We start from the raw sequence: 12,259 nt of genomic DNA, 5'->3' as shown, positions 1-12,259 counted from the left end.
GAGAGGGATAGGGAGAGGGATAGGGAGAGGGAGAGAGAGAGAGAGAGAGAGAAAGAGAGAGAGAGAGAGAAAGCACATCTCATAGAAATGAGCCCTTAACTTGTTGGATTTGATCCTAACTCCAGGCAGATAATAGGTTAGCAGTAAATCGATTGTAGGATACCCAGCAAGGGACCATGGAGAAAAATCACCCTACACACCCTGAGTGAAGAGTATCCCTTTTGAGACTATAGAGGAAAGTATGTTTTTATCAGAATATATAAACAGAGAAGGCCTGCAGCCCTTCCTCCGGCTTGTAACACGTCAGTCAAAAGGGGCTTTGAAGACGCACGTGTTTCTAACATATTTCTAACATTCAGAGAGTCGCTCTGTTCTGTGGCCTAGAGAACCTTGCACCTGAGCCAAAGTCCTGTAGGCAGATGAAGAAAGAGAAGAATGTGCCTTCCTCTTGTAAACTGGAAAAAAGGGTAGGAATGCCTTGCCTACTAAGCCTTTGCTTTTTTGTTTTTGTGTTTTTTCAGGAAGATTAGTATTATGAAAGAGAACGCTGATTACCGCGCCCAGACATGTCTTGGAAGGCACTGGGTTCCCTGGAGGATCCAAGGGCTCAGCCTGGAAACGACTTGTTAGACCACCTGGCTTTTATAATAACCAAAGTTCTGTCCATGCTGTTTGTTTGTTTGTTTAATTAAACATATCTTCGACATTACATTCCTTTCCATTGTGTGAAAACACCGTGGGTGTTTAGCCTGGGTTCTAATGGGTGGGAGTGTAAGTTGTTTTCAGGCTTTCCTGTAACAAGAGATCACGTGGCAAGGACTTTGATACACCCTTTGGTGCACCTGTGGGAGAATGTACGGTGATTAAAATCTTAGCGGTGAGGCCACTGGGTCAGCGCGGTGGCAGCTGCAGTTCCTACAGTGTTACAGATTGCACAGGAAGGGTCCCTCACAAGCTCCTCTGCTGACTGCTTAGTCCCTACGTAGTGGTCCTATTTGGGAAGGTTCTAGCAGCATTAGGAGATGGTACCTAGCAGGAGGAAGGTCACTGTATATGTCCTTGGGAGCTGTGCCTTGCTCAGAGTCTCTTCCCTTCCCTGCCACTGCTTCCTCTCTTCTGTGATGTCAAGAAGCCTCTCTGTCACACCTTGTCTCTGTCACACCTTGTCGATGTTACCACAATGTGCAGCCCAAGTGCCTGGGGCTGAGCAAAAGACAATGTGCAGAATACTCCCTTCCCTTTATGGTGCTTTGGAGGCAAGATCTTGCTATCTAGCCCATGTTTGCTTCAAATTCGTTAAGTAGACCAGACTGGCCTTGAACTTGCTACAATCCCATCTCTGCCTCCCAAGTCCTGGATTTTTTTTTTTTAGATTTATTTTATTTATATGAGTACACTGTAGCTGTCTTCAGACATACCAGAAGAGGTCATTAAATCCCATTCCAGATGGTTGTGAGCCACCACGTGGTTGCTGGGAATTGAACTCAGGACCTCTGGAAGAGCAACCAGTGCTCTTAACCGATGAGCCATCTCCCCAGCCCCCAAGTCCTGGATTAAAGCCATACCCTCCTTGCCTTTAAGTTTTTCTTTCCGCTGGCCACGTGATCAAAGCCATACAAGAGAAAGTAGAACAGAAAATTGGTACCCGGAGTGAGGGCATTGTTGCATCTACCTGAAAATGTCATTCTTAAGCCGTTTGGAGCTGGTTTGGGAGAGGCATTTAAGTTTGGAGAAGCTGGCTAGTCAGCCTAGGATTCAGCCAGCAAAGCACAGTGGGGGATTCTGAAGACCCCAGAGGGCCACAGTGCTGATAAAAGCATGGGCAATCCAGACAGCTCACAGCCTCGAGGTAGAAGTGAGGACTCTATTAGGAATTGGATTGTAAGTCATTCGCATTCTGTCTGAAAAATACTGTGTCCATGCTTTGTGTTCTGAGACTGAGGCTGGATTTAAAAGTAATGGTCTAATTAATTTGGTGGAGGAGACATCCAGAAAGCATACATACTATTCAGTTCCCTGGCACAGATAATGCTGGACGCTTTTATCTAAGTTGATAGCGAGAACTGGGAACCCAAAGAAGCAGAAAGATTTGACAGTGTGCAGTCGGGCCAGATAAAAAAGAATGAATAGAAGCCCGTGGACACAGAGGATGTGGTTGTTGAAGAGGGCAGGGATGTTCCAAAGACACAGTGAAAACAAAAGCAAACAGAAGCCATGCACGTTTCCCTGAGACAATAGAAAAACCACCTTGGGTTACCTCAAAACTGTTCCGCCCTACTCCACACCGCCCCCCTCTTCAGCCCCAGTTTTAGCACAACTGGAAAGATGCTTTCAGAAGATAGCTAAGGTGTTCTCTCAAGTTTGAAGTCACAGCTTCACAGATAGTAGGGGCCCACTGTCCTCTGTAAAGATTACTATTCTCTCCCAGTACCGTGAAGTAGACGCCCTCTCCCTTCACTCTGGCCAACACAGTGATCATCTTTGCCAAGAGCAGGGGTAGAACCCAGCCTCTTATTATACTTCTGTACTCCTCTCTGCAAACAGTCTGCACTCCACCATCTTTGTTTACAGCCCGCTGTGGTTGCTTTTTCTGGCAAGAGGCTGTGTGTGCCTTTTGTTCCTTTTCTGGTGACTTAGCCTCTTCCTTGAATTGTACTGGCATTTACTGGGGAAATTGTCTGCTTTTCTGTTAAAAGCATTATGAATACTTTCCCTTAGCCTGTCACTCACTTGTATATTGTCTTTGGTTGTGTGTGTGTGTGTTGTGTTGTGTAGAGATTCTTAATTTTCAAATACTCAAATTCATCCAGTCTTTTTTTTTATAGCTTATGAATGTCAGGTCACACTTAGAAATTTTTTTTCTGAAATTATTATTCCTTTTAATTTTCCCTTACTCTATCTCCCTTACCCCATTATTTAAAAATTCTTGGCTCATTGGGAATTTAATATATATCAAAGACAGTGCTGTCCATCAGAACGACAGAGGCGTCTGACTTTGCAGTCACCCTGATTTCCCAGGGTTATGAATGGCTTTCTCTCCTGATAGGAAATTCTCCTTCAGAACATATAATCCTTCCAAGTAGAATTGCCCCATTAATATCAGCACCGACTCATGTTTAGGAATGAACTACCCTACTGCCCTTCTTTTTCAGAGTTTTCAGGCTCTTCTGTGCAGACATGTTTTCATGTCTTCAGTGGGGACATGTCATGCCACGGCACTAGTGTGGCAGTTAAACGATACCTTTCTGGACTCAGGTCTCACCTCAATGTGGCTGACACCAGGCATCTGTCTCTTGGTTGCATACTCCAGGCTAGCTAGAGAGTCCATGAATCAGTGCATGATTTCCCTGTCTCTGCCACCCTTCCACATAGGGGTGCTGGGATTACAGATGGTAAAAAGTATGTGTGTGCATCTGTGCATTCATGTGGATGCAGGTACATGTGTATGTGTGTATATGCATCTCTGTGTATCCAGAAGGCAGAGAACAACCTTGGATGTTGCTTTCAGGAGCAATCTATGTTGCTTTTTGAGATTGGGTCTCTCATTGGCCTTGAGCTCAACAAGGCTAGGCAGAGTGGCCAATGAGCCCCAGAGATCCACCAAGAAATACTTCCCCGTGCTGGGAGCAACACTGGAAGCTCCACTATGTCTGGCTATTATTATTATTATTATTATTATTATTATTATTATTATTATTATCATAATATATTTTCTTCATTTAGATTTCAAATGTTATCCCCTTTCCTGGTTTACCCTCTGAAAACCCCCTATCTCATCCCCTGTGGCCCTGCTCACCAACCCACCCACTCCCACTTCCCTGTCCTGGCATTCCCCTACACTGGAGCATCAAGCCTTCACAGGACCAAGGGCTCTCCTCCCACTGATGTCCAACAAAGCCATTCTCTGCTACATATGTGGCTGGAGCCATGGGTCCCTCTATGTGTACTCTTTGGTTGGTGGTTTAGTCCCAGGAAGCTCTGGGGCGGGGGAGGTACTGATTAGTTCATATGTTGTTCCTCCTATGGGGCTGCAAACCCTTCAGCTTCTTTAGTCCTTTCTCTAGATCCTCCATGGGGACCCTGTTTCTGGCTTTTTTTATGTGGTTCCTGGAATCAAACTCAGGCCCTTATGCTTACACTTTCTCATTAGCACATATTTTGTTCAAAGCTTGAACAGTGTATCACCTAGCTACTCAAATCCTAGATTTTATCATTGAAATGCTTCAAATATTATACTCTTCGTATGCAGTTATAAAAAATAATAACAATACATTGGCTTGCATTTTCCGTGCTAAAATAAAACTTAAATATATGGCACAGCTTGTGCCATTCTGTTTGGATACAGCCTCACACTTGCAAATGTGGGAGACCTCTAAGCTGCAAGAGTCCCAGGGTTCTGTTGAGAACAGCAAGAGCTGTGGGTACAGCCTCTGCCCTCTACCCCACCCCCACCCCCGCGGGTGAGTGTTGACCCTGTCTTGACTCACATCACAATTTCCTTCCGCGTCTGCTCCAGCATCATGTACTGGGTCCACTCCTGGGTACTCTCATATGTCTTTGATTGATCCACAATCTTCTGGAACATGGTCCTCTTCCTGAAAGACACACGGGTTTGGTAAAGAGGTCAAGTACAAAGGGGTAGCAAGCAGCTCAGGGGTGGCACACGCCTTTCATCCCAGCACTCAAGAGGCAGAGGCAGGCAGATCTCTGAGTTCGAGGCCAGCCTGGTCTATAGAGTGAGTTCCAGTACAGTCAGGGCTGCACAGAGAAACTCTGTCTTGACTGCCCCACCCTCCCCAAAACATGGGCTGTTTCAGTTGGGGACATTATTAAATTCACATAGTTAACAAAACAACCTGGAAAAAACCTCCAGCCTTGAAATAAAGACTAGGCTCTAGACTAGATGCCACTGATCTATGTGTCTAGGAAATCTGTTTCCCTCTAGGATGGGGTGTAAAGCATCTATCTTACAAGGACGATGTGTGGGACCTGAAGCAGAACAAAGATAAGCAGGAACTACTGCATTTGCTACTATAGCCATTTCTACTATTAAAGATTTATTTACTATTTATTTTATATATGTGAGTACTCCATCACTGTCTTCAGACGCACACCAGAAGAGGGTATCAGATCCCATTACAGATGGTTGTGAGCCACCATGTGGTTGCTGGGATTTGAACTCATGACCTCTGGAAGAGCAGTCAGTGCTGTTAACCACTGAACCATCTCTCCAGCCCCCACACTGCTGTCATTAAAGTGAGGAGAAATACCCACTTGAAATACAAGGCAAGGTCTGTGGCAATGATCGCGATGTCCATCATGTGGATCGCGTGCTCATGCTGCCGGCGATTCAGGTTCTGGAAGATATTCAGGCTCTAAAGAAAAGAATTAGACAACATTTGAGAAATAGTGCTGGCAGTAAGGCCACTCTTCTTCCGGTGGCCACCCGAAGTGGTGACGGCAATGACAGCCTCAGCCAATGGCAAGAAGGCTGCCTGTGCTCACACAGGCTGCCCGCAAGGTGGGCGTCACCCTACCTCATCTCTCAGGAGTGTTTTGCCAAACTCCAAATGATGCCTTTCCAAGATGGAGGACCCATGGAGCTTGGCCAGGGGGTTCTGTGATCTAAATGAGACAGACAGACAGACAGACAGACAGACAGACAGACAGAATAAATGTAAATATCAACATAGAACAGGCAGGATAGAGACTAAAGACATTCTAATCTAGTCCTGCCATCTTTCTCCTAATTCTGTAGGCAGATACCGAAGGGGTAGGAGCAGGAAGGGTCTTGCACAAAATAAAAATGGAGCAGATGTCAGATATCTTAACTTTGTCTTTGCCTTTCTTCACAAGTGACTAAGAGCCCTTATGGGTCATGGACCCATTAAGCACAAGCATATAAAAAGCCACACACTGTTTTTAGAGAGCTGTCTATCCCTTGGACACATGCACACATGCACACACACACGTACACACATGCACACACATACAGACACACACACAGAGGATCATGTTTTGAACATAGCCAAGTTTTAGGGGAAGTCACTGAATTCCCATGAGAAAGAAGTGTTTGCTCTTTTTTTTTTTAGTTCAGTAAACATTTGTTGAACAATTACAATGCTACGCTTAGCACTCAGAGTCCTACAGTGTAAAACATGACGTGATGCCTGAAGCAGCCTAGGATGGGGAGAAGATCCAGGGAAGCATGAATTCTAGTGCTCAGAGAGTCTTACAGGTCATGGGCCTGAGTAGAACCTCGCTGCTCTCGTGGAACATGTGTGAGCCGCTTAGGTTTTAGTTATGTCACTTTTGACACAAACCAGGGTCATCCGGGAAGAGGGAACCTCAACTGAGAAAAATGTCTCTATCAGATTGGCCTGTAGGCAAGTCTGTAAGAGACCTTTTCTTGATTAATGTGGGAGGGTCCAGCCACTGGGGATAATGCCACGTGTAGGCAGGTGGTCCTGGGAGCTATAAGGATGGTAGCTGACTGGAAGCCTCAGGAGCAAGCCAGGAAGCAGAGCCCTTCCAGGGTCTCAGCTTCAGTTCCTGCCTCCAGGTTCCTGCCTTGAAGTTCCTGCCCTGTCTTCCCTCAGTGATAGACTAGAACTGTTCTCTCCTCTACATTGCTTTTGGTCATGCTATCTTTCATGGCACCAGAAACCTAACTAAGACACTGAGGTAACATATGCGCAGCTCAAAGCCTCATGTAAGGTTTCAATGAAACCGCACGCTTCAAAGACGGTGCCTCAGAGGTCAACTGGAGTATAAATTTGGTTAGGATGCAGGCTGGAGCATTACAGATGCAAAGATGAATGAATTACTAATATTTTGACTCAAATTAGTTCCATACCTAAGACAGGGAAGAGGAGAGCGAAAGAACATCCTATTGCTACAATAACCAACCGTCACTGACTTAGTGGTATAAAACATAAAGTGCACCTGGAGTTCAGATAGCGAATGTGGATCCCAGGGGCGCTCCTCCTCAAGGCCCCTGGGGGAGAGTCTGTCTCTGTGTCCTTTCCCTCTTCTGGAGCCCCCTCACATCCCTTGCTGGTAGGCCCTTCTGCCATCCCCAAAGACAGCAGATACAATCTTATCTCTTCTTAGCTGCCTGCCTCCTCCTCACCAGGACCCTTGGGACGGCAGGATCCCTCCCTGCACATCATCCTGGTTCATGTCCCAAACTTCTAAACTCTATCAGTGTGAAAAGCATCAGTCAACAATCTCGGGCTCCTGGATTTGGGATGTGGACATCTTTGGGAAACTGTCACTTCTTTTGCTATAAGACTGGACCTAGACCCGAAGAGCAAGAAAAATGGAGGCTTGGGACAGTGGGGCCTTTCTCTGGTAAGTTAGTCCTGGGATAGTGCAGACCTGGGTAATGGATCTGGGGGTGGAGGGAGGAGTGGAGGGGGAGGGGAGATAGAAGGGGGAGGGCCCAGTAAGGCCTGACTCACTTCATCTGGTAGAGGTTGTTCGTGCCTCTGTGGTCGATGTCATGACAGAAGGCAGCAGTGACCATGGCCAAGGCCTCTAGATCAGTGAAGTACCGTTTCAGCTTTCCTGTCTGGAAGGAGATGAGAGGTAAAAGCCGCCACCGCTTAGTGGGATGGAAGCAAGGCAGAAAGACAGGTGGTCAGGGCAAGACCGGGACCTACACATGGACGTCTGCTTGCTTATTTTAGTTCTTTATGCAGTATCCCAGGTATCCCAGGCCTGCCTAGGACTCATTTTAAAAGTTTTGTGTTTGCCCTCTCTGTCTCTCATTGTATGTGTCAGTGTGCATGCATGTGCACACCACATACATATACACACCACACATACAGACACCACTCTACACACACATACACACTCCACATATACCACATACACACACACACACACACAACACCACACCGCACACACATCATACACACCACACAGATATAGGCACACACACATACACACACACACACACTGCATACACATACGCACTGCACACACTATATGTGTACACTATACATATACCATACACATACACGCCACTGCATGCACATACACACACACACACACACACACAGGATGGGGGAAAGGAACAAAGGAGAGAGGAGGGGAGGAGATGGAAGGGAAAGGAAAGGAAATGAAGAAAAGCCAAATTTAAGATAGCACCCATTGTCATTTTCTGGTGGCCTGCCAGAACTTCTGCTTCTAAGCCCTAGTGCTTAGGCATTGCCAGGCCTGAGGGGCAGCAATGCAGATAAGGAACCCATCAGGAAGCTGCAGAATGACCTATCTGGAGATACACTTTCCATGAGATATAATGGGCCCTGAGACTTCTGAGTCAGCAATACTGACACAGACACACCAAGGCTACCCAAAGATATTGTAGCAATATCTGTCCTAGTAAAAGATTAAAAAACAGCCTTCACATACGACAGTAAGGTGTGGGGAAAGAAATGTAATGTCAGCCAGCCCTCTGTACTAACGGGCTCCACATCTGTGGATTTAACCAGTAGTGGAGCCAAAAGATATTTTTAAATTGTTTTCTAGGGGAATAAGGATGTATGTAGCTCAGTAGAGTACTTGCTTAGCATATATGAAGCCCTGGGTCCCACCCCAGTACTATATAAACCAAGGATGGTGTCATACCCTCTAATCCCAGCACTCAGGAGTTGAAAGCAAGAGAATCAGAAGTTTAACGTCATCTTGGCCTACATAGAAAGTTCGAGGCCAACTTGAATGAATCCTGTTCTTAAAAAAATTATGTTTATACCAACATTTTCCTTTTTTAAAAAAAGATTTATTTATTTATTTTATACATATGAGTGTACTGTAGGTGTACTGACGGTTGAGAGCCATCATGTGGTTGCTGGGAATTAAATTCAGGACCCCTGCTCCCTCTGGTCAGCCCCGCTCGCTCTGGTCGACCCTGCTCACTCCTGCCCCCACAATTTATTTATTGTAGCTGTCTTCAGACACACCAGAAGAGGGTGTCAGATCCCATTACAGATGGTTGTGAGCCACCATGTGGTTGCTGGGATTTGAACTCAGGACCTTCAGCAGAGCAGTCAGTGTTCTTAACCACTGAGCCATCTCTCCAGGCCCTACCAATATCTTCTTGTTATTCCCTAAGCAATGCAGCAAAATACCTTGTATAGTGCTTCCATTACATTAAACATCTTAAGTAATCTAGATGTTGTTTAAAGTATTGAGAAGGAGGCTGGCATGGTGGTGCATGCCTGTAATCCCAGGACTTGGGGGGGGGGCTGAACCAGGACAATCCTAGCCTCAAGGTCTAGCTGAGGGACCAAGACCTGATCTCAAACAAGAATATGTAGGAGACACAGGTTACATACAAATACTCTGCTGTTTTATATAAGAAACGTGACTGTACACAAAGGTTTGGTTTTAGGAAGTGTTCTAAAACATCTTCCTCTCTAGTGGTGAGTTTATTTTATTAAAAAAAACCTATTGGGGACAAGGACCTTCTGTGTTTGGACACCAGGTTCCCGACTAAATCAAAGCATTAGAACCAATCTCCAACATGCTCCCCCCGCCCCATGATTGCAAAGGACAACTGTTTTGTGCAATGATAAAATGATGAATGGATGAACCTTGTAGACGCTGTGCTAAGTGAAAAAAAGTGAGGCACAAAAGAACAACTACTTTATCATTCCAATGGCAGCAGTATCTAGTGTAGTCGAGCTTACATAGAGAGAAGATACAGTGGGGTTGCCCAGGATCTGGCAGAAACAGGCATTGCTGTTTAATGAGCACAGAGCTGCTGTCTGAGAAGGGAGAACATTCTAGAGATGATCATGGCAAAGACAGCGCAACACGGTGAGTGTCCATAATGCCACTGGATTGTAAAAACTGACTTCAGTGGTCAGTTTCGTGTTTCATATAGTACAGTGTGTTTTATGCGTGTATGAGTTTATATAATAAAAGAATCTTGGACCTGCGGAGATGGCTCAGCAGTTAAAAACACTGGCTGCTCTTCCACAGACCTGGGTTCAATTCCCAGCACCCTAGTGATCTGAAACTCCAGCTCCAAGGGAATCTGATGCCCTCTTCTGGTTCCTTTGGGCACTACACATATATGGTGCACTTGCATTCATGCAGACAAAACATTCAACCACAGAAAATAAAAAATAAATCTTTTTTAAAAAAATCTGATTGTCATATATAATGGAAAAACATAAAAATGTATATACATATACATATATTTTCAAATAAATTATTATAGATTATTTCATTAATCTCTCTCTCTTGCTCTTGCTGTGTGTGTGAGTGTGTGTGTGTGTGTGTGTGTGTGTGTGTGTGTTACAAAAAATTTAGTAAGAGTTGTATACTTCTCTATTCTTGGAAATTTTTGTTGTTTGTGTTTTGAGAGAGGCTTGCTAGTTGGCACAGGCTAACCTGTTCTGGAGTGCTGTGATTACAGGCTTGCTCACCACACCCAGCTTATTCACAGAATTATTCTGCAATTTTTTAAAATCAGTGCCAGAAATTGAGCCTCCTAAGCAAATACTCTGTCACTCAGATACAGTCCCAGACGGAGCTTTGCAATTCTTAAAAGTCCATCAATAAAAATGGCCATGCCACAGCCGCTAAGTGGGCCAGTCTCCCCCACCCCACAGCACTCCATACCACCAGCAAGGAGAACATGGTCTGCCCCACGTTGAAGCCATGCCGCCAGTTGTGGTAAGTGATTCTCCGGTAGCCTTTGCTTAGCGAATACATGAAGCGCACCAGGGCCTGTGAACACACATGTCAGTGAGGCAGCATGTACCCGCCCAGGGTGGCTAAGTCCTCCCTCTGGAGACCCAAGGTCCTCCAACCCCATCAGTGACCCAAATCCTAGGAAGTAGGCACAGATGCAGAGGCACGGGGAAAGTACTATACGGCTCAACACTATGAAAGCGGGTGTGAGAACCAAGGAGAGACCATGGGCTGCCCACATCCTCCACAGGCTGAACTTCAGCAGCGATTTCTAAACGTGCCCCGGGTGCAACTGTCCTGAGAGAAAGGACTGCTTAATCCCATGGTTCTCCAGCGGGAGTGTATTTCAGAATCACTGGGAGTCCTTAGAGCTGGTGACACACTTATGTATCTGCGTCTGTGGGGTGTGGTGTGTGAAGCTTATTGCCAGTCTGACAGTGTCTTGGGTCGTACTGATATAGTCTGGGGCAACCCTTTGAAAACCACTACTTTAATCAAAGTCCAGGAGGTTCGCGGCACCAGCCTCCTTCCTACGCTGCCTCCCATCTTTGAAAGGAATCCTGCAGTGAAGGATCCTTGTCTCCAGGAACTTAACTAATATCTCCCACCCACATGAGAACTTCTAGGCCCCAGTCCAGAAGAGCAGTGCCTTCTCTACCAGAGGACTCAGGCTCTAGGTACAAACTCTTAAAAAATCCCAAATGCAGAGCACCGTACTCTTTTCACAAGGTCTACAGACCAAGCTGTTCCTTTAAAACCAAGGAGGGAGGGAGAGCAATGATCTGGGTGTAGTAGCTCCCAACTGGAGTCCCAGGACCCAAAAGTCACAAGTTCAAGACCAGGCTGCACCACATGCTGAGCTCTGTACTAGATGGGGCTGCAGAGGGAGGAAGAGCCAGCAGCTCTGGGCCTCACCTCTTGCGGGATGTGGAACTTGTCCACCACTCTGAGCTCGTAGTACATCTGGATGCCGCACTTCACCAGCTCCAGCTCCGTGAGCGGCAGGTCGCTGAAGTGGAACTTGTTGATTTCGTATGACTCGGCATCTGGAAGTTCTCCTTGCTGCAGTGGAGTGGAGTTCAGTGATTAAGGAACAGGATGTGCCCCTGCGCCCCTCCCCCAGGGCTGCCGAGGAAAGCCAAGCAGGATGAAGGGATGCTTGAGCCCTAGCGCATCAGGGTCCAGCTGCTCACCAGGATCTCAGCCAGCTCCTCCTCCTCGCATTCCCATGGCTCTTTGCCGTACACCTCTCTGGTTTTCTGTCCCCAAAAACAGCAGAGAAAATGCAACAGGTTATTGCCTCAAGAACCCAAGGAGACCTCCACTTCCCGCGTATACTTTGGTCCCTTCTCCAGCAGAAGCTCCGAGCAGAAGGCTGTTCAGCTCCGGAGCCATGGAGACCTACATTCAAATTCAGGCTGTCGCAGTCTAGCTGTGCTACTGAATGCCTGAATCTCAACCCCTTCTTCTGTTAAATGGGGATAACAAAACCTGTAACTGATCTTTTGTGCTGTGTGTGTGTGTGTGTGTGTGTGTGTGTGTGGTGTGTGTG

The 12,259-nt window shown here is 46.2% G+C and overlaps 1 protein-coding gene across 2 annotated transcripts in view; it reads right to left on the bottom strand.

Annotated features, from left to right (window-relative positions):
- Pde6a (phosphodiesterase 6A) overlaps positions 1-12,259 on the bottom strand; it is a 66,759-nt gene that overhangs the window by 18,117 nt on the left and 36,383 nt on the right. For both annotated transcript variants that reach the window (XM_021150535.1, XM_029471997.1), the window contains 7 exons: positions 11,901-11,966; positions 11,623-11,769; positions 10,636-10,743; positions 7,464-7,573; positions 5,538-5,625; positions 5,275-5,375; positions 4,488-4,595 (listed from right to left, as the gene is read on the bottom strand). In XM_021150535.1, the coding sequence (XP_021006194.1) occupies positions 4,488-4,595; positions 5,275-5,375; positions 5,538-5,625; positions 7,464-7,573; positions 10,636-10,743; positions 11,623-11,769; positions 11,901-11,966 (728 nt within the window). The remainder of the gene's footprint in view (positions 1-4,487; positions 4,596-5,274; positions 5,376-5,537; positions 5,626-7,463; positions 7,574-10,635; positions 10,744-11,622; positions 11,770-11,900; positions 11,967-12,259) is intronic.

The sequence above is a fragment of the Mus caroli genome, chromosome 18 (assembly GCF_900094665.2).
Source record: "Mus caroli chromosome 18, CAROLI_EIJ_v1.1, whole genome shotgun sequence".
NCBI classification, from domain to species: domain Eukaryota; kingdom Metazoa; phylum Chordata; class Mammalia; order Rodentia; family Muridae; genus Mus; species Mus caroli.
This window is presented reverse-complemented; position numbering and strand designations above follow the sequence as displayed.